Genomic DNA, 23,308 nt, shown 5'->3' on the forward strand with positions numbered 1-23,308 from the left:
CTTATATCATTCCGTGCGCAAACACCTCATGTTGACGTGCACCCTGGACTAGGTTTGCAGGCGTTTCCTAGCTCCCCTCGGACCGAATGGCCGGGTGCGGGTGGCACAGCCTCGCCTGTTGTTAGGCTCCCCACCTCATCGCATACGTCAACATGGGGTCCTCCCCACGGCGGGCGGAAGCCTTATCTCACGACCGTTCGCCGATTTGCGGGGGAGGAATGTGGTGTCACCGCTAGACACCACACTTGCTAGGTGGTAACTTAAATCGGCCGCGGTCCTGTAGTACATGTCGGACCCGCGTGTCGCCACTGTGTATTCGCAAACGTAGCGCCACCACAGGGCAGGTCACAAGACACGGACTTGACCTCGCCCCAGTTGTACGGACGACATAGCTTGCGACCAGACCTACCAAGTCTTACTCTCATTTGCCGAGAGACAGATTAAATAGCCTTCAGCTAGTCCATCGCTACTACCTAGCAAGGCGCCATGTGTATCATTGCTAATTGCTTACTACTATGCAAGAGATGTATTTCAACAAGAACAAGACTACATTAAAGTTAAGTATATTAAAATCTCTCTTCTTTTCTTTATAGTTTTCATCCGGTCTCCTGTTTCAGAATTTACGCCCGTCTGCGTTAGTTTCGCGTGCACCTAGCCACTCATTGTGTCGAGACCTTAGGGAATCGACACAACACATTGTAAGCTAGAAACGGCCGCCCCACTAGCTGAACGGTCTAACGCACTGCTTCCCGAGCGGGAAGGCGTGCCGGTCCTACGTATTAGTGTCGAGGTACGGTGTGCCGGCCAGCCTGTGGATGGTTTTTATGGCGGTTTTCCATCTACCTCGGCGAATGCGGGCTGGTTGTCCTTATTCCGCCTCAGTTACGCCGTACGCGTACGCCATCATTACTCTACCACGCGAACATCTGGGATTACACTCGTGTGGTACGAGACGGTCCCCGGGTGTGGGAGGGGTTGGAGGGGGGAGGGTTGACTGCTGTGGCCTGTTGTGGGGCTGTGAACCACTGAGGGCTACGGCGGGACGATGCCTCTCCGTTGTTTCTAGGTTCCTGGTTTAATACATAATACATACAAGCTAGAAACAGTCGAGGAGCCCCCCTGAATCACAATATTTTAATAGGTTCATAGTGTAGAGAGAAAGCGTTCAATGATTGCATACATGGTATCGTCATCGTTGAACCAATTACATAAGAGGCTACATAAATGAAGAATGCGGTCGGTATCATTCCAAAAGTATGAGTGCTCTGGAAGAGTCTGCTGATATTACATATTTAATTTACTGAAATGTCTAGCTGACAAGGCAGGCCTACATTCATGATAATGCTTTTTCAAACTATGTGAAATCTTCCCAACACAAGCACACCTGGCTAGCTTCCATATTCCTGGTGCGCGCATTATTGTCAGCTGCTGACAGTACACTGCCCATCGTTGTTTCTTTTCTCAGGAACAACTATTCTATTCCCGAATCACAAATTTCCAGTTTGGCAAGCCGTAGGTGAGTAACCAGAATCGCGCATGTGCGCGTCACTCCGCCTGAACGGTACGCTCATCATTTTTTAAATATTGCTCAGATGAATAACATGAATAAAACCCTTTAGTAATAGGTTTCCACTTCATACGTTCAGTGTTAAAATTACGATGGGTTGTTCAACCAAAATAGCAAAAATAGCAACAGACACTTACAATTTTTGTGTGAATTGTTAACCTTTCCCCATTCGAAGAACGATCACCATTTACGGCTACATTTCTGTTGTTGACAGGATTAATTGTTCCTCTTTCACCAAAACACAGTATAATTTGCACAAACTCATCTTGCAGCAGCTATTGCTTGCAGGGTGTCTCATCAATCAAGCAGTAGGCGACCAGGCTGATCAATAGCTTACAGAAAACATCATTATGTCGGTTTGCACTAACATAAGAGGAGAACTTTCATGTTTATTTTCATAGTAGGAAATTCTCTTTCCAGTAGCTACCGGTGACTTAAAAAATTGCTGTCACTAGAGTGAAGAAAAACTATATATCGCTATACATAAGAAAGTTCTGTATGTTAACAATGTGGCAGAATGCTCTCCTTCTTGGGTGCTATCATACGCCAAAATCTCGTTTCGATGTCTCAAGCGGTTTAGGAGATATGAGGGATGTTATGAAAATTTCATTCTCGCGGGCGTGGGATCTGGAGTGAACGTGCCACGTACAGTCCTTTTTCTTGACATCGGATGTAGACAGAGCCCTCCTCCAAGTCTAAAGAAAAATTCAGTATCTTGATTAAATTTCGTAGGCAGCAACATATTGTGTAACACATACCAAACGAAAAAATCAAAACGAGCACTATTTTTCGTTAAAAACTTTTCAAATTTTTCGCAGTGTCTTACTTAAATGGATGTATCACAATAAGTATGACCATTAGCGAGATGATGGGCACTTCAGCACGAAGCTGACATATAACGCTACAAGTAAACAACAATCAAATATTTTTACTGAATAGTTTGTGTAAAATGGTTTGAGAAAGATTACAGGGTGGGCGCGCTTCGATTCTGTCAGCGCAGAGCGTCGCCAACTGACACGTGCAAAGAATGTGTGCGTGTCTCAATAAGCACAGGACCAGAATGGCACGTGTGGAACGTGTGTGTCGCGCAGTAGTGCCATGTCATGTCAAGTCATGTCACGTCTAGGGTGACCAGACGTCCGGATTAATCCGGACATGTCCTCCTTTTTAGCTCCTTGTCCGGGGCCCGGGCGGATTTTTACAGTGTCCGGCTTTTTCGCAAAGTTGAGCGTAACACAGTTAAATTTACGATTCGTCCCGTTCTATTGCTCATTTCTTAAATACTTTAACTATTGGCACAGCCTTCGTGATAAACACGCACGAAGGCGGTGTTAGTAGGTGGCACCAGGATTGTCGATGTTATTGTTGATCAACTTATAAGCGAAAGCAAATATCGATTATTTAAAATTTTCGTTTCGTATCTTCACTTTATATTGGCTTGGCTTCCTTTAGTGCACGTGTGATTTGTGAGTGTAATTTTTAACCGAGTGAGTTACGTAAAATATTTGGCTATGCCTAAACGAAAGTGTACAATTTCTGATGTCCTTTCCTGCAAATATCTGGATTTAAGAAAGGGAGAAATGAATTTGAAGCGGAATATAAGGTATGTGGAGCTGAAACGTGGCCAATAAAGGTAAGAAATAACTCGACAGATTAACTATCATGGTTTTATTTCATTGTTCCATAGTCATTCAATTTATTTGTATTCGGAAGGTTAAAGTGCAGTTTACATGTCGTCAGCTGCTGCTTGAATTGTAGATGTTGGTAGCGGTGCGTCGAATGAAGGGAGGTGAATGGGCTCACGTTTTTCGCTTTGTAAACAATTTCGTGTTGTTGACATAACAAAACAATTGACGCCACACTGTCACCACAATCAATGTTTTTAATTTTTTTTATATTGCTCAGTTAACCACCACCTGACCATCAGTAACAATTAACTGCTAGTTTTACCGGTAATTCCCGGCAGTCACGTGACTTGTCCAAAACTGACGGGTGGTTTTCACATCTGCAGTTGACCCGTTTGATGTGTCCTCTTTTTTCTTATTTTGTCCTCCTTTTTGAAGTTGTTGGTCCTCCTTTCTAAACAATTGCATCTGGTCACCCTGGTCACGTCACACCTGCCATACGCGTCTCAATCTGCGCTTAGCCGGGTACTGTAAAGTGGCCGACCGCGCAGCGCGACTGCGAACCAGCGCGCCTTACAGCCAGCTAGTGCGGTCTGTCTCTGCCTGGCTCCCGCAGGTGGCGAGCGCGCGCAGCCTGCTGCAGCTTCTGGCGCCGCACCTGGGCCTGGGGCTCGGCATCGGCGCCGTCGACGCCGCGCTGGTGCCGCTGCTGGCGCGCCTCGCCGGCGACCGCTTCGGCTCCGTCTACGCCCTGCAGCAGTCCGCCGTCAGCCTCGCCTACGCTCTAGGTGAGGACCGGCCCAGAAAGCAGGGCACGGCGGCCGGGGCGCGCGCCCTGGGCGACGTTCCCGTGTAACGTGTCAGGCAAATCCAACACCTTCCATGAAAACCCTGACTTGATAGCAAATCCGGCAATATGTCACACAGCTCCGAATAAATCCTGACATTAAATTAACCAAAGTAATACGATCAACGAAGTGAGCAAATGGAATACCACAGACTAACACAAGAACGCCTAAATGCATGACATACCTTCCCACCGTGAAACAGACGCAGTTCCGAGGGGAGAAACGAGAACAGAAGCTGAGAGCAGAGCTGTGTAGGCCCTACGATAAGAGCGGGACAATGGGACACCCACCTCGCCGGCCGACTGCTGGGAGGTCCATCCCCCAGCCCATGTTAAAAGATAGAGCCCTCCAGAAGAACAGTATAGATCTTACGATAACACTAAAAGGGCCACACCAGCTGCAAGTTTTAGCGTGAGACTATATGTGTCTCTGTTACGTAGCAAACATTAAAAACATTGCCCCACCACGAAAAGTATAATGTTTCTCATTGGATAGCTAGAATTTTTGTAGGCAGAGCTTAAGGTTAACATTGAGACGCTGATTGGTCAGTTGAAAACACAGCCAGATACCTTTTTCTTAAACCAACTTCGGTAAACAGTAGTAAGGATAAGTTCGAGAGAGTTGCTACCGAGATGGCGAGGTGTTTGGAGCTGGGCCGCCCGCCGCCCCTGACGCTGCCTAACCACCGACAAGGTAATGAACGCACGCAATGCCGCATAAGAGTGCATAAGGGTTCACTCACAACTGCAGAAGTCTCATCTGCCACATCCTCTTTTTACGTAATAGTAGTATCGAACGTCAATTAAACTTCGTGGTATTCACATTTGCTACTTGAAGTTAAAATCTGAAACGCAATGATTTTTCTGTTATATAATTATTGAGAAGCCACATCAGCCACTGTAATTTACGACAAGTTAAATAAGTAATTAAAGATAATTGAGGGTCTCTGTAGACCATTTTTGATAGTTTTCTCTTTTATGAAATTCAATTTAAACCTAGGTTATAGATGTGATATGGCATAGTTCATCCTTCGATCCATTATAGAACTTGGAAGCCCATTCAGGGAATATTCGTTCACATTTTTGTTGAACGCAGTTACTTTTTATCATCCTGTATTAAAATATTTCCTTTTATCAATAATAGAGTTTATAAACAATGTTTTGTGAGTAGAATAAAAATTCCAATGGTAAACGTAACTGCTTTTTCGACGTTATTTTACCAGCTAACTAAAAATAGGGAAGCCTTGAACCCCTTCCACTAAATTTAGTTAGTATTAAGATTCCTTTACAGTGAATGCAGTGGAGCTGATGCTGAAATCATTCAGTATTTGTTTATGTCATCGCTAGTCTCAGTGAACTCTTCTGAACTCTATGTGTCATGTGTGGTCTGTTGCCTCCTTACCAGCAACAGGTCCCAGGTTCAAATTAGTCAATTCCCTAAAAAACACGCTCAGAACGTCGTTGCGCGAAAGTGGTAGGGAGACACGATTTAGAACAAACAGACACCACGCAGAATGTTACACCTGTAGTAGCGCAGTTTTGTAATGGGCAGATAAAACGAGGAACAGAAAAGGGTAAGGCAGAAGAGGTAAAGGAGAAGGCGAGAGAAGAAATGCTGAAATGATTAGAAAATTCTTCTTGTTCAATAAAGCACACGAAAAGTTCTTCTCTACACAACACATCTATCCTTTGAAACAGTTACTAAACAGATAGTCCTTTACTCCAATTGACTGCGTTTCTCTTCAGGTGTGGGAAAAAACTCTCATCCGCCAGCAGAAGCAACTGTGGCGCAACAGTGTGTAGAGCAACACAAAGCAGAAAAGCAAGCATTTTCCTTATCAAGACACACCCCTACAGAAGGGCCACACACCGATGGACGTTCATCTGTGTCAAATGCGTGACACTGCTCGAAGCGGAGATTCTGCCGTATTAATGGCATGTAGATGGAATTGTATCACATGTTTCTCACTGACAACCAGAGACCAGTTCGAACAAGCCTCCGTGGCGAGGATGCTATGGTGCACAGAGTGCCACACAATGTGCCAGTTGGTCTCCGGATATCAGCACTCCACCATGTTCTGGATTATTAGGCGATAAGTGACACATGCAGTAGGAGTCCTGGTATGAGGAAAGTTGCATGGACATAACTGCATTCAATGAAAAAATTCTTGAGGTGCGAGAGGGAAGTAGAAATATACGATATTGTAATGGGCAGCACTCAGGAGAGAGGAGCAACTTCATCAATCGTGGCTCTTGACAAACCACTTAGATAGTGGGACCACAACTTAAGCACCGTGTAGACATAGAGGGCAACTGCTCTAACACATATGTTGGCAAGACCGAGGCCTCCTTCCAGAGGGACAAGAGTAAGTGTATCATAACGAACTTTATGGATAAGACCCATGCTCACGAAATAGCCAAATGCTTTGGCCATCGCCCTGAGCACTGGTGAGCTGTGGGCCAAATGTGGTATCATAGACGCCAGATCAGAGTTGTCAAATCAATCCATTCTATCATGTCCAAAGCTCACAACAAATTACTACAGACACTCGTGTGCATCACTTGAAGGAGGGGTCGATAGTTAGCTGCCACTGGGTCGGGTGTGAAGGTAATTTTCAGGCACTTGACGGTATCCATAGACTGCAACTGAACCACACTTCCTTTCAAAACACCCCTGCCAATGTTCAGAGCAGCAGACATCGCCAAATTCAATACGACTGCCTCCAGAATTTTCAATTCCAGTAATTCACTCCAGCGCCACACACACCTCATCCCTCGACTGAGACAAAAGACCAGATCACTGCATAGGCCCAACAGATAGAAGTATTTCCCCTCATCGTGATTCCAGTTAACCAGTTCTGCATGATTATAATAGTGGCTCAAGAGCAATGGAAAATGTATCATCGACAATGGACATCCTTGTCAGACTGATTGCAAAATAATAAAGGGGCCTGCTGCATGTTCACTGATAAACACCCACAATTACGCATCTTAGAGGATTTGCATGTTGCAACGTATAATGTCATGGTGGAAGGCCATCCATTTTATCACTTACACAAGGTAGTCATGTTTCCTTTTCAGTGGTGCGGCAACATCCATCAAAACAAAGGCTTATGAAGCATGAGCGACAAGTCGCTGGTATGCTGATAACATCACGATAGTTGCTCAACACTGTCTACGTGGTTAATTCAAAGATGTGACTTGAAGCAGGACATGACTGAGACAGGCAGGTGAAAATCTTGAAGTCTCAATTAAGCATCATCAATAAGTGGTAATTCTCAACCCCCCAACCCCCAGATGGCTTGGGGACCAGAGTAATCACTCCTTCCACAAAGGTAGGGAGGAGTGGAAAGTGAGGGGACATTAGTTCTTGGCATACAGCAATTCAAGGAGGAGCCAAAATGTCGTGGAAGTCGCAATAAAACTCCAGCAGGAAACCATCTGGGCCTGGGAACTTGTTTACCACTCCCTTGCGAAGACCATCATCAAAGCCTTCAACTGCAGCCCTAAGAACCCCACAGCATCCCTGGCAAGAACATAAAGCGAAGACTGGTGGCCTTCATACATTGCTGCAGCATCCTGGTTCTACTTCTGCATAGAAATGTTGATAGTGGCCCACAAAGGCGCTTGCAATACCTTTTTGCGACATCAATCGACGACCATCTGGCACGTCAAGGGCATACACCATTGTTTCTCTGTGACAATGTGGTGCGCTGACATCTCGCAATATCACTACTCCATCTAGGCAGTGACGTGTAAGTGAAATAATCTTCGCCATTACTCTCTGAACTTCAGCTTGCCGATCAAGAGATTGTGCTTGGCGAGAGAGCTCCCAGAGCAAAGTGAAATAAAATTAAAACGTATTTCGGTGGCAATACCTCTTGTCGTGACCATACTGTATCATTGTGAGGTGCAAAGCAGGCTTAGCTCATTCAAGCCATCACTGTACGTATTGAATGGAACGTCTGAAGGCGTGTTTCACAGGTGATCCACGTCGCCTCTATTAACTGCCTGTACTCCATATCCAGGAGATGAGCGACACTCAACTTCCACATGCCTCGAGCGGCCACACTCTTTTCCATCAGAGAGAGACAGTCCATATGTAGGCAATGTTGTCAGAGAAGGAGTTAGGCAATAACTTAGCTTTCTCAAGATTGTGGGAAATATAGATACGATCAAGATGACTCGTAGAATGGCTCATAACATATTTATATCCGCTTCGATCACCATACACACAGTACCACGTGTCATGGAGATTTAAATCCTACATCAGCAGTTGCAGTTTCTGGCATGGGGTATAATGAGGGAATTGATCCTTCTGGGATGTCACTCAATCGAAGTCTCCACCAAGAGTAAAATAGCATAGCGGCCTACAAACAATGGTGGACCTCTTCCGAATAACACCGCCACCACTCCCGTCTCATTTCCGAATCAGAGGGACCATAAACTTTGATGATTCAGACACCATGGAAGATCACTGTAAGACCTCTGACCAATCGCAGATAAAACAGATCTTCAACCACAATCCCTTCCCGTAGGAGAGTGCCATCCCACTACTCCCTTCAGCACACAGTGTAGCATAAACATGGTATCTATAAAAAAAAGCCGGAAAGTTGTCGAGACGAACATCTTTCACGAGGGAAAAATCGATTTCTGACACCCGCATCCTCAGAGCAAGTGAAGTTTTACCTGCATCCTAATCGTGTTGACAGTTATCGAGCCAATCCTATAAGCCTGCCATGTACTGTGGGGATTCTCATTGAAGCAAGAGGACCAGCTGTGTCCTTAAGAGACCCTTCAACAGACAGTGCGATTTCATCCAAATCGCCAGTCGATTAATAGTGATGGGTAGCCGCAGTAACAACCGCAGCTACTTCAACATTTGTTGGTCCGCCTTAAAGAGCATTGTACCATGCAGTAGTGTATGGGCCCAGATGGGCATAGCCTCTGTAGTATCCGAGGGTGACGATTGGATTGTTCTCCGTCAACAGGATGCACAGCATCAGATGCATGTGATGATTGTTCTGTATCCAATGGGAGACGGGCGTGGCCGGCCGAAGTGGCCGTGCGGTTAAAGGCGCTGCAGTCTGGAACCGCAAGACCGCTACGGTCGCAGGTTCGAATCCTGCCTCGGGCATGGATGTTTGTGATGTCCTTAGGTTAGTTAGGTTTAACTAGTTCTAAGTTCTAGGGGACTAATGACCTCAGCAGTTGAGTCCCATAGTGCTCAGAGCCATTTTTTGGAGACGGGCGTGATGTTCTGCCATCGAATCATCCAACAGGAGGAGGTCTGGGCAGTGAGAATCATTATCGTCCAAGATTGTGGCAGGCAGGTGTCTGACAGAGTAAGCCGGCGCTCCTTACGTCTCTTTGGCAGCTGCTGTTTGTGCATGTCTCCTTCAGTATCCAGAGACGTCTGTTGGTCCTGATGGCCAGGCACAAAGCTGGCAGTAGGCACTACCACGAAGTCGACGTCCATCTCCCCCTCCAGAACCATCTCACCACCTGTCAGTACAGGCACAGCAGGAGAGGGCACATGCATAGACAACGTTCCCTCGTCATCTCTGAAATGTACAAAGGTTCAGAAGTGGGAGGCAGCGCAGGAAGTAGACTGGAGTCATTCTGGAGAACCTCGACATACATAAGCGGAAATATCATCGGTGTATTCAAAGCCAGTGCATCCTCAGGTGGCAATTGCATGTGATCCTGCCATGCATGTACTCTGAGTGAACATGCCTTTCTCGGCCATAGTCTGTGACGTCCTTGGCTGCCCACCATAAATTACAATGGCGTGGCACCCACTAATATATATGAGATGGTACATGTTTTGTCAGTTCGATACAGATCTGCCACATTCCACTGACTACTGGGTATGTAATAAAGTGATACCACTTTTCAGCCATATGGCTTATCATTTTCGCATACATGTTGGATACAGAAATTACCATCTCCAAAAGTATACTGAACAGGAGTTAAAAAACACGCGTAGTCCACAATCCAAGCACCCATTGTCTAAGACACATCACCGATATTCCCATCTGAATGACGGAACTTGAGACCACTCGTAGTATCATTTAGAATACGGTCACATGCTGCGTCAATAATTAGCTTGAAATATACCACACTGCTCATTATGGATAGGCATATGCCAAAAGGATCGTTACAATCAATCATCTCTGAGAAATTGTTCGATTTCATGTACCTTCAGGCGTGCATATTCACTTGAAAATCCGGTCTTTAATCTCTATTTACGATAAGATTAGGCAACTCTTCTTCGAAAGAACTCCATGCAAAGACGTAAACCGATACTTCCATACTGCTACACTGCCATAGGCAAACTAACCATGAATCGAAGCCGGATTTCCCGCTTACCGCAGGTGGTTGCCTTATCCGCTTCAGCTATCCACCCACAGCTCCTGGACAAACCCAGACTTCCATCTCACACTTTCTACATCCCCACACCACAGTCTCCTACATTCATCACTTAACGCTCGCAGCTTTATCCTGTAATCCCACGTCAGTGAGAATGAGACGACGAGAAATGGATATCCATGATATTACTGTCTTGTGCCCGCTTGTGCGGGAATGCACAGTAAAACTGTGGTGAATGTAGGGGACTATGATACAGTGATGTAGACAGTGTAAAATGTAGAAATTTGGGGCAGTCTGCGAGGCGTGGATAGTAGCCAAAGTGATTAAGGTGACATCTCGTGATAACAGGGAAGTCCGTGGGCGAGTCCCACTCTGGAACAAAATTTCCACATGTCACTGAAGTATATATCTATTCCTAACACAGATGATGACAAAATACTCGCAGTCAGCAAATTCACTTCGATTGTTATTTTTATTGTATCTTAATAGCAGCCACATTCATTGTGTATAAGGGGACTGTATCTATATTGCAATATCGTTTTTGTAATAAAACTGTGTTACCTAGGAAAAGATACTTATGCCCCCACAACTCCCAGCCCTTCCACTTCACATCCTGAAGGCTGCTGTAAACCTATCGGAAGAGCCGGCCGGTGTGGCCATGCGGTTCTAAGCGCATCAGCCCGGAACCGCACGACCGCTACGGTCGCAGGTTCGAATCCTGCCTCGGGCATGGATGTGTGTGATGTCCTTAGGTCAGTTAGATTTAAGTAGTTCAAAGTTCTAGGGGACTGATGACCTCAGATGTTAAGTCCCGCCGGCCGTGGTGGCCAAGCGGTTAAAGGCGCTACAGTCTGGAACCGCGCGACCGCTACGTCGCAGGTTCGAATCCTGCCTCGGGCATGGATGTGTGTGATGTCCTTAGGTTAGTTAGGTTTAAGTAGTTCTAAGTTCTAGGGGACTGATGACCTTAGAAGTTAAGTCCCATAGTGCTCAGAGCCATTTGAACCATTGTTTTGTTAAGTCCCATAGTGCTCAGAGCCATTTGAACCATTTTTGAACCTATCGGAAGAAGGGAACAGGGAGACAACACAACGGGTGTAATATGCAGAAATTTGCTGTCATAATTGAGCACGGTTAACTTAAATCTGGCAGGCGTGACGTAAACTTGTATCCCACTCTCTCGAATACATATCCAATACCTTAACCAATAGGCCATCTCACTCTGTGTTTTCCAAGCAGGAAGTGGATAGTGGCTTGCCAAAATCCGAGAATCTATTTGAGAACTATTTAACATCACTCCACAAAATACTGTAGATGATTGAAATAGCAAACTGTAGGAAACACGGTAAAGCATTTGGCCAAGGTTAGCACACTCGACTCGCATTCAGGACGATGGCTGTACAAATTGCGTTTGGCCATAAAGATTTAGGTTTTTGTGGCTTCCCTAACTCGTTCCAGGCAAAGGCTGGGATGTTTTCTTTGAAGAGGCGCGGACGATTTACTTCCACATTCTTAAAACAACCCGACCTTGTGCTTCGTCTCTAATGACTTCAAAGTCCTTCCTTTCTCATACAAGCGCGCGCTTAAGTGATCAACTGACGACACATCTGACTCTGCTACTTTACTGTTGCTGTCTTGAATATGCCATCATTTCACAGTACAGTGCCCACAGCCTCCATGTAAAGAAGTCTTTGCTGCTTTAACTGTTTTACGTATACTGTACTTACAGGCTCTTCCAAAATCTCTCAGTGACGCTTACGTTAATAGTAAACATTTTCGCAAGGACAATCAGATGTTCTAGTGTGGTGAGAAATGGCTCATCGCCGATGGAGTTTTTGTATTAAGTATGAATTTTGTATTTGATACACGGAATCTCATTGTGTTGTGTAAAAGGGATAGTAAATTTTACATTTAAAAAATATTACACTACATAATTGACGTCGTTAGTTGTAACTTACTTATTATATAGACGTCAACAAGAGTGTTGCATCACCCCGCAATGTCTCGAAGGTGTGTCGTTATTGTGACTGTTCCTCTACTGATCGGAAGATCACCCTTGACGTTGGTTGTAAACACAGGTACTGTTACTATATGAGCTGTTACGGGTAGAACGCGGCAGTCGAATGGACTGCAGGATTTCAGTTGAAAGTACAGAAACTGTAGGGACGTATTACAGACGTCTGTGGAACAGTAGAGTGGACATAAATCACGCTATGAAGGACAATTGCGACCAATGATTGGGTCAACATCATCTCGTTACGCGCAGGATTCTTGTAACTAGAAAAGCTGCTGGACATGTGCACCGGAGTTAAAGTGATGTGGGTCCGCAGCTCGTGGTCGTGCGGTAGCGTTCTCGCTTCCCACGCCCGGGTTCCCGGGTTCGATTCCCGGCGGGGTCAGGGATTTTCTCTGCCTCGTGATGACTGGGTGTTGTGTGCTGTCCTTAGGTTAGTTAGGTTTAAGTAGTTCTAAGTTTTAGGGGTCTGATGACCATAGATGTTAAGACCCATAGTGCTCAGAACCATTTGAACCAAAGTGATGTGGTCTGGCCACGCAGTCGGTTCTAAGTGACAGATTGTACTGAGGACTACACCGCACAGGCCGTCCCCGTTCGACAGGTGCACAATGTGATCGATATCTACGACTATGGATTCGAAGGAATCGTGGGATGAGCACTCCATAACTGAATTCAGCGTTCGAAGAGGCTCCAGGATGTTATGTACCGCGTCAAACTGTTAGGAGAAAATTGCATGATGCAAACTCCATTCCTGACGAGCGTGGCGAGCACCAAATCGTACGCAACAACACCATGGACAACGTTACAGGTGGGCATGAAATCATGCTGAATGGACGCCCCAGGATTGTCATCGGGTGTCGTTTATGGATGAAACTCGGACATGTTTGTGCTCTGATAATGGCAGACAACGTGTTTGGAGAGAGCCCACTAACATCGAATGCCTCCAACACTGTGTCCCGATTGCTTAACAAGGTGTTGGTTAAGTGATGTTCAGGGGTGGCTCTAGCGCTGGGGCCACCACACACATTTCGTGGTTCTTGAGGATAATCTCATTGCTCCGCGCTACCCGGACGAATTCTGCAACCAATAGTGGGGTCGTATCGCAAGCAGTTTGCTCACAGTTTCATCCTCATGGACCACAACTCGCGTGCACATCGTGCTGTTCTAGTGAACACGTACCTCCAGCATACTTGGTTCAAATGGCTCTAAGCACTATGGATCTTAACATCTGAGGTCATCAGTCCCCTAGACTTACAACTACTTAAACCTAACTAACCTAAGGACATCACACATTCCCGAGGCAGGATTCGAACCTGCGGCCGTAGCGGTCGTGCGCCTCCGGACTGAAGCGCCTAGAACCGCTCGGCCACAGCGGCCAGCTAGCATTCTAGGATCGCCAGAATGGAGTGGCCTGCCTACTCCCCAGACACGAACTTAACAAACATGTGTGGGGGCGATTGGAAAGAACTGTTTTTGGACATCAGAATGACTACGTATTCGTCCGACTTAGACAAAATCGCCGTTGAAGGGTGCGACAATTTTTACCAAGACTGGCTTGATGATCTCATCGATGGTATGCCACGACGGATTCAGGCCTGCATCAGAGAAAGGGGACGTTCCACCACGTTGCTCAGGAGTGCTGTGAAAAATCCACTCAGGAAACAGACGAATTTGTCGTTACACAAAAATTTGTTTTTCTTTTTTTTTATTTGGTGATCTGGACACATTGGAAGTGAATAAACAGGATGTTCAAAAAAGAGTCGAGTACTTTGAGAGGTGATATGACTCACCGAAACAAGAAAAATAAGTCCAATACAACATGCGTCCAGAAATGTATACTTTCTGCATTATAAACGTGTGTAGGAGATGTTTTACGTGGCGTCATTCACGACAGTACATTCATCTGCCTCCTGCGTACGGAATGAGGCACCCTTTGATGCACCTGCTGGAAAGCATTGAAGACGCGACACTGTAGTAGTGTCCGCACGTCGTTGATTGGCGTGGCGTGGACCAGTTCCTTCAAGTCTCTCCATAACCAAAAGTTTAGGTGACTGAGGTCAATCTAGCGGTCCTGAAATGCCTGTGACAGATGTCCGCGCACATTGAGACGAAAGTGAGCTGGTGCGCCGTCATGCATGACCACATTTGTATTCGTTGCTGCAGTGGCACAGCCTCCAGCAAGGTAGGCGATACATTAATGAAAAATTCCAAATAATGCACCCCAGTCAACCTTTGTAGTAAAACGTATGGCCCTATTAATCTACGGCCCAGTACACCTGCCCATAAGTTGATTGATAGTCGGTGTTCATGCTCTCTATCCTTAATTTATGGGAATTTACATCTGTCCGTACATGCAGGTTATGGAAATTCACAACACAATTTGTGAACCCTGCCTCATCGGTAAATAAAGCCTTGGATGTTAACAGTGGATCTGCGGCACACTTCTGCAACAGCTATTGGCAGAACCGCCGTCTGCCATGATGATCCTGTGGCCTTAGGGGCTGAAAGCGCTGTAGATGACATGGGTACCCCCAGATAAAAGAGTGAGACACGCCTTCTCTTCCTGCTGATTGTCGCAGACTGGTCCAGAGGTTTCTTCCACCGAACGTAGCACACGCCCTTCCATGTAAGACGTGTGGACGGTGGGGGGCTTTCCACTGTCAGTATTCCGAGGTGCTAGGGTAGCTGCGTCCCTCAGACACTGGAAAAGCCTGCTAATCAGAGAGCACTCTGCGCTGTGGATATTTTTCAGCGTAGAGGGTACGGTCTCATATGCTACGTCCAGTTGCTAAACCATAGCAGAATATCATCTCACCCGTTTCATTTGTCAAGCAGTGGGCTTCCATTACCAACAAGTGGTGGAAGGGAGAAAGTGTAAATGTACCACAGAATTTGTACGTACGCACAGCGCAATGACAGTAAACATATAAGTGAACCCGCGTTTGGAAATAGGTAAAACACCATGACACGTACCCAGGGTTGACACCTACTGTACAATAAGGCACACAAACACGACGAAAACTAACGTAGCCTACAACACGATTCGAACCACACAACTGACTGCAGACCGCCTAATGGTAGGTAGAGAACTGTGAGCAAGACATCATAATAGCCTGCCGACATATTTGGCGGGGCGCCAATCCAACGACTGTGCTAATATCCGCAACCAGGCGTTGCGCAGTCCTCCCTGTAAGCCACAGAGTGCACATAGCCTACTGCGCATGTTCTCAACATCAAACCGGGCTAGTCACGGGGTATTGGGACGTCGCTGCTTGTCTGCATGTTTTGGTAACAACGAAACTTTAATATTACATTTATTCATATCTTTTTACATACATTTCTACACGTTTTAGTAGTAATAACGGCCATGGTGCAGTATTGTTGTTGCTACGGATGCAAAGAGAAGTGCGTGAAAGGAGAACCAGTTAGTTGTCATAGGTACGTACAACAAATCTCTAATAGTGGATATCATATTGATGGGAGGCGCTTTATGTGTTTAATATACCGAGACGTGATATTATAATGTCTTGTATTGTAGAGCAAATTTCTACGATTTTTTTTTGACCATGTGATAAATTTGCAAGTGCGTTTAAGGTGCCAGTCAGTGCTTACGCATTCGTGCTATGTTCATCTGCAGATAAAATTTATATAATATAGTGTGTTTAATTTCGTCCAGTTTATTCAAGTCCTCAAACCCTTGTGTATAAGTACTTCTGCATGTGACAGTTTCCTACATTATATAATTTTTGTATTCTAGTTTCCCGAGAGATGAACAGAGAGTCAAAATATGGCTCCACAAAATAAGAAGAAAGAATATCGTCCCTACAAAATATTTAAAAGTGTGCTCTAAGCAATTCGCTGAAGAATGCTTTGATAGGGAGAGGTTTGGAAATGCGTAGTTTAAGTCGGATGCTGTGCCAACAATTTTTGATTTCCCACATTACCACTCCTTTTCCCGCACCCGAGAAAAGGTAAGCGAAGTTAAACTGAGCTATGATGCTGTGGCGAAAAAGCGCAATACGCTTGCTCTTTTCAGCTTTAAAACTATTTAGGTCCAGTTATAAAATTGTTAAGATGTGTATAAAACGAATATACTAAGTATCAGGATACTTCTGAAGGTGATCTATCTGTTCTAACGAAGAAATAACACTCAAAATACGCGAAGCGCTATACAGACTAACTTGCGTCATCCCAGTACCACGTGACTTGAGCAGCAGGAGATGTTGCGGACAAATTTCTCGTTCTGCGCATCCGAATGCTCACTCCAGAGATATTTATACTCTATGCTATAAACACGCGTTTATCCCGGAAAGTATGTGTTTCCGGACCCAAAAAAATGGTTCAAATGGCTCTGAGCACTATGCGACTTAACTTCTGAGGTCATCAGTCCCTTAGAATTTCGAACTACGTAAACCTAACTAACCTAAGAACATCACACATATCCATGCCCGAGGCAGGATTCGAACCTGCGACCGTAGTGGCCGCGCAGTTCCAGACTGCAGCGCCTAGAACCGCTCGGCCACACCGGCCGGCATTTTCTGGACCGATGTTTATCGGACTTATTTTTCTTGTTTCGGCAAGTACAACCACCTCTCGAAGTATTCGACCATTTTTTTGAACATCTTGTATACACATGCCTCAGATCCAACTTTTGTTTTCTGTGAGATAAATTTAGAAATAAGAGGGTAATGCAAAACTTGTGTTGACGTGTGTTTATGTGGCTATTCTAAATGAGTAAATAAACAAAGCCATGAATGAAAGCCGTAAGAAGCCGTGGTGGGCTGCCGCAGGTCCGCTGGCGGGCGGCCAGCTGGTGCCGGCAGTGGGCTTCCCGTGGGTGATGCGCGCCGTGGGCGCCCTCAACCTGCTCTACTGCCCGCTGCTGCCCATCATCCTCACCTGGGCAGACGACGAGCCGGCGGAGGTAAGCTCTCTCTCTCTCTCTCTCTCTCTCTCTCTCTCTCTCTCTCTGCTGTCCGTGAGAAATATTATAAAAATACCAGTAACTCGGGAAACCATGAAACAACTGATATGAAAGATATGTAAGCTGACCCGCCAGGGTAGCCGAGAGCGCTAACGCGCTGCTTCCTGGACTCAGGTAGGTGTGCCGGCCCCGGATCGAATCCGCTCGGCGGATTACCGACGAGGTCCGATGTGCCGGCCAGCCTGGATGTGGTTTTTAGGCGGTTTTCCACATCCCGCTAGGTGAATACCGGGAATGCCGGACATTGCCACACTTGCCCCTTCGCCAGGTAGCGATCCCTCAGATAAGGGACGCCCTTCCTCGTACTACTTCTGTCCGCTTTCAAACCGCCGTCTCCACATCTTACTCGATACAACCACTACGTAAGGGACCTTCTTCTTCGACATTTTGGCGAAATACAGAGCTTCTTTTCCGAAATCGAAATATTTATATCTTTTGGGAAACGAAAGCAATACCGACGATTATGTCTGTATGTAATTAGTTCTGCCAAGTATAAATATAGATCCCTCTGTCTGTACGGTAGCTTCCTTTCACGCTTACTGATTGCGATAGAAACAGTCCATCGCCATGGGAGCAACAAGAAAGGAATGCTGTAAAGAGAATGCGAATGTACGCTAATCATTTCTTTTTGATCGCTGCATTTGTGCCTACTTTAATTACTACAACTGCATGCCCAAAAGAGAATAAGGAAAGAAGAGGTACGTGAATGTTTGAAAAGAAGAACGACATACTCCATATTAATTTACTCTCTAAAATCCGATATCACTTCCGGCGAAATGTTAGTTAATAAAGAGTAGCGGGACAATGTTCAAAATATGATTGAAAGTACGTTCATAAACAGAGATAAGAACATCTATGATTGACATGTCATCCAAATTCGACATACAATTTTAAAATGTTAGAAATAAGGAAATGAAGTAATACAGAATGCTATGCTTGTAACTTACGTTGTTGTTCTACATTGTTTAGCTCTGGTATTAACAGGGTCACAGAGAAAGCATCCTAGGTTTTGGAGGGAAAAGCCGTAATTGTGATGATCTCCACTACAACAGAAACAAGAAGCACAACTTTAGGAAAAATAATGTAATGTGTGTTCCAGCTCACAAGCGACATTGAAGCATGTAGTTCCTGTGACTTAGTATGGACAGAGGTTATATTCGACAACCGGAATAAATTAATAACTTGCTCCTTTCACCGACCCCCGGTCTCAGATGAAACAGATGCTGAACATTTCAAAGAAAACTCGAGTCTCAGCGCAAATAGGTATCCTACTCATACAATTATAGTTGGCAGTGACTTCAGTCTACCTTCCGTATGTTGACAAAAATAAATTTTCAGACCCTACTGTAGATAGAAAACAACTTCCATAATTGTTCTAAATACTTTTTATAAAATTATTTTGAGCAATTAGTTCATGAGGCCATTCAAATTGTAAATGGTTACGAAAACACACTTGACCTCTTAGCTACAAATAATCCTGAGCATCACGACGGGTACAGGAATTAGTGAACACACAGCCGTAGCGAGGCTCAATTCCGTAACAAAGAAATTCACCAAAACTAAACGCGAAATATATATATATATATATATATATATATATATATATATATATATATAAAAGCAACTAAAAATTCGGTTGACGTCTTTCTAAGAGACAGTCTCCAATCCTTCCACAACTATGTAAGTGAAGACCATATGTGGCTTAAGTTCAAAGAAATAGTATCAACAGCACTCGAGAGAATCATACCAAATAAATTAATATCAGACGGAACTGATCCCCCATGGTACACAAAACACGACAGAAACTGCTGCAGGAGCACCGAAAAAGGCACGTATAATTTAGACGAGCGCAAAATCTCCAAGATTGGCGAATTTTTACTGTGGCTCGAAATTTGGTGCGGATTTCAATGCGAGATGCATTTAATAGTTTCCACAACGAAACTCTCTCTAGAAATGTGGCGAAAAATCCATAGAGATTCTGGTCCTATGTTAAGAAAACCAGCGGAAAGGCTCAGTAAGTACCTTTACTGCGGGTCGGGCGGCGAGTGAGGAGGAGGAGGAGGAGAAGCAGGAGGAGGAGGGGGAGACAAGGGACCCAACCCTTGGGAGCAGGTAAAATCGTGGCGAATGTCCGCCGTGGCAAATGTCCGGCGTGGCAAATGTCCGCACACTAATACCAGGCTGGTCCCCACGTTCCGCCTCAGTTACACGGCTCGCAGACATCAGAACACTTTCGCACTGTTCCATCGATCACACTCGACGCAGACAGTTGTGGTACACTAATTCCGTCCCGGGGGGGGGGGAGGGGGGGGGGGGTACGGGGTGGCGGCAGGAAGGGCATCCGGCCACCCCTTAACCATTAACATGCCAAATCCGATTAACAATGGCTGACACTACGGGACAAGGCTCAAGCGATAGAGAATGAAAGATATGTAAGCCGTCAGAATAGTACTGTGTATAACAAACACATGTAGTCCAGCAAGGTCTTGTGTATGTAGCAGACAAGTACAGTAGGAGGGCAGTTGACGGTGCTAGATGGACCGGACTGTTGAGGATGCGTAAGGAATGCAATAAGACAACTAGCGTCAAACGTAGGCCACTCCAGAATTTATTCTGTAGCGGAATGTGAGCTGTTTTGAAACATTCAGGCAGATAAAAAACGGTATCCGAACCGGTCTGGAATCTGGAACCATTCATTTGCAGAAGTGCTTCAATGAAGTTTGGAAAGTAGGGTACAGGTACTGACAAATGCAATATACAATAGGCGATCGCTGGCCGGAGTGGCCAAGCGGTTAAAGGCGCTACAGTCTGGAACCGCACGACCGCTACGGTCGCAGGTTCGAATCCTGCCTCGGGCATGGATGTGTGTGATGTCCTTAGGTTAGTTAGGTTTAAGTAGTTCTAAGTTCTGGGGGACTTATGACCACAGCAGTTGACTCCCATAGTGCTCAGAGCCATTTGAACAATAGGCGATCAATAAGTAATGCAACACATTTTATTCTGAAATCAGGTTGGCTTAATTCAAGATTCCAGTACACTATATTATTCCCCATTCTTCTGGCCACAAACCCCTATTTTTCAACATAACCCCATTCAATTCGACGGCCTTACACCACCTTCCTGGGAGACTCCAATGGTCTACGTAGGAGCCAACGCCATGCTGCATCAGTAACCTCCCCGGCATCCACGTACTGCTTGCAGCGGTGTACATCCTTCACTGCGACAGACAGGTGCAAGCTGTAAGATGTGAGATACGGGCTGTGGAGTGGGTGAGGAAGAACAGTTCAATGAACCTTTGTGAACTCCTCTCTGGTGCACAGACTTCTGTGAGATTTTGCGTTGTGATGGAGAAGGAGAAGTTCGATTGCAATTTTGTGGCGACGAACACTCTGAAGTCCAACACTGCAGGAGCCACAGCTGTCTGCAGCTGGCCGCCATGCGGGAAATCGGACATGTTAGTGCGACCTTGTTGCGATGATGACAGTCGTCTCGTCCAACGAGTCACCGTGCTTTTCTTGATTGCTAGGTCTGCGTAGACGTTCTGTAAGCGCCTTTCAATATATGGGTTTGCACAGAAAGAAAATGACAGCTCTCTGCTTGGAACGCACCATCGTTACAGCCGCCATTTTGAAAGGGCACGTATAGCGCCGGCCCTATCGGAACTTCATGAAACTATAGACGCCGAAAGGGAAATATTCCACCATGTTTCACAACGAATTGCACACTTTTTCTACAGAAACTCGCCGAGAAAAAATTTAAGAGTATACTGGTGCCCGTCTGACATACATTACAGCGTCAGAATTTAATGCCCGTTATGTGGTGAACATGTCAAAAAGATTTGATTAATGTCGGATAGGTGCTTCATGGTGTAACAGTTTCCTCTCTGTCAGTGTGTTTATCCGCTCGTGTCTTCTTAGATATTTCAATGATATCTCTTTTACTGGTCTACGTTAAGCCATGTGTTACAAAGACTTCTGACACTGCAGAAATATCTGCTCGTTCCCACATCTTCCATAGAGTTTAGAAAGATCTATCATAAGCTTCTGCTGACTTGTAGCTGTGTCAGATGTTCTTGTAACACGCCGCAGGACAGTCATTCAGCAATTGACCGGCATTCTATGTATTCCTGCCATGTCTTTTCCATTTTTTTCAGTACCGTAACTCAATGAGTAAAAACGGAATCCTTAAAGGATCACTTTGTTTTCCGCCCGTCTGTCTGTTTGTCTATCCGACCGTTGAAAACTCTTTGAGTGACGGGTAGACGTATCAATTTTAAATTTATGTCACACATTAAGGCCTACAATCCATTGTTGGAGTAAAAAATTGAAGCTTGTAAGTGAATGGAGTCAAAAGATATGGCCGTATATGTCACATATTTTGTACTCGCAAACTCAGTCGTCAAAACTATAGGGTACCTAGAAGCATGAAATTTGGCAAGAAGGAACGTTTCTCTCTAAAACCAAAGGAAATGCGGAAATTTGACAAGAAGAAAGGTTTCACCGTATAGGTAATGGAACAATCTGAAAATTCTTAATTTTTAATTATATCACAGGAAACAATTTTCTTTTGTCATTCGTTATCTAACTTCGAACTTGAAGTTAAAATATTCTCGGATGTCTTGGGTTGCCGGGGGCGATATCTTGCCATTATCGGTGTCGATGATCTCGATAAGAGGAAAAAATCGTCGAACTCCTAGATTCCCGTAATGGATGAACTGCCAGTATACGTAATTAAATTTGTACAGAACCCTCCAACGTGCGAGTCCTACTCGTGCCTGGTCAATTTGTTCACTCTGTGTGTACACAGAACAGTTGCTACCCCTCCGAAATTGCGTTTGCCGGCCGAAGTGGCCGTGCGGTTAAAGGCGCTGCAGTCTGGAACCGCAAGACCGCTACGGTCGCAGGTTCGAATCCTGCCTCGGGCATGGATGTTTGTGATGTCCTTAGGTTAGTTAGGTTTAACTAGTTCTAAGTTCTAGGGGACTAATGACCTGAGCAGTTGAGTCCCATAGTGCTCAGAGCCATTTGAACCATTTGAACCCCTCCGAAACTGGTTGGATCTGCAATGACACCATTTACTTGGCAGCTTCAGCTTTTGATTTTCGTCTCATTTGGTCTGTCCGCAGGAGACCCCCTGCCTTCAGCAGGCAGCAGAGCACGCGGACTACAAGAGCCGCGGCGCGGCCGCCTTCTCGTACCACCGTTTCGAGGACAGCGACTAGTCAGAGCGAGGGCGGGCCGGCCAGTGGACGGCAGAGGGCAGGGGGACCGCACAGCACCAGCTGCGGGGGACGCGCCGCGGCTGACTGCGTGACCGAGTCCCCACTCACTGACATGATTTACTGCAACCAGTACGAGTTCTCGTCTCATTCAACCTTCATGTCATGAACTTCTCCTGACAAAGTATATACTGCTTAACACGAAACAGCAGGCACACACTAGGCACGCAACTCTCGCATAACCTCATTTTTACACTTTTACTGTCTAGTGCAACAGAAAAGAATGAACTCAAACGTGATTACACAACACAGAGTACGTCAAAATTTCCAAACATTTGTCTCTTATTCTGTATATTCGTCTTGATGTAAACATTCAATCGCTTTCTGCAGAACACTTCATTGTGAAAATAAAATACTGACTGTGATAAACAGAGTCCATTAAGTCCTCTAGCTTTCTACTGAAATTTCTTATTTGTGGATTGCTAATCATTTCTAAGAATAAACATTGTATGCTTGAAAGGCACATCTATGAACTATACAGGGTGTTAGATACATAAGTGCAGATATTTCTAGTGATATCTGAGGACAATGTATTAAAAAACGTATCAGTGTTTACTTCATTTGTAGACCAATAATTATTACTAAGCGTTATTACGCTTAGTATATTTTTAGATTGAT

At 45.3% G+C, this 23,308-nt stretch overlaps 1 protein-coding gene across 1 annotated transcript in view; it reads left to right on the forward strand.

Moving 5' to 3' along the window:
* Positions 1–22,944, forward strand: part of LOC126252513 (synaptic vesicular amine transporter-like) — a 119,848-nt gene extending 96,904 nt beyond the window's left edge. Inside the window, exons 9-11 of the mRNA XM_049953409.1 lie at positions 3,809–3,980; positions 17,219–17,352; positions 22,538–22,944. Of these exons, the coding sequence (XP_049809366.1) occupies positions 3,809–3,980; positions 17,219–17,352; positions 22,538–22,633 (402 nt within the window). The 3' untranslated portion in view covers positions 22,634–22,944. The remainder of the gene's footprint in view (positions 1–3,808; positions 3,981–17,218; positions 17,353–22,537) is intronic.
* The last annotated feature ends 364 nt before the right edge of the window (positions 22,945–23,308 follow it).

This window comes from Schistocerca nitens, chromosome 4 (assembly GCF_023898315.1).
Source record: "Schistocerca nitens isolate TAMUIC-IGC-003100 chromosome 4, iqSchNite1.1, whole genome shotgun sequence".
In the NCBI taxonomy this organism is placed as follows: domain Eukaryota; kingdom Metazoa; phylum Arthropoda; class Insecta; order Orthoptera; family Acrididae; genus Schistocerca; species Schistocerca nitens.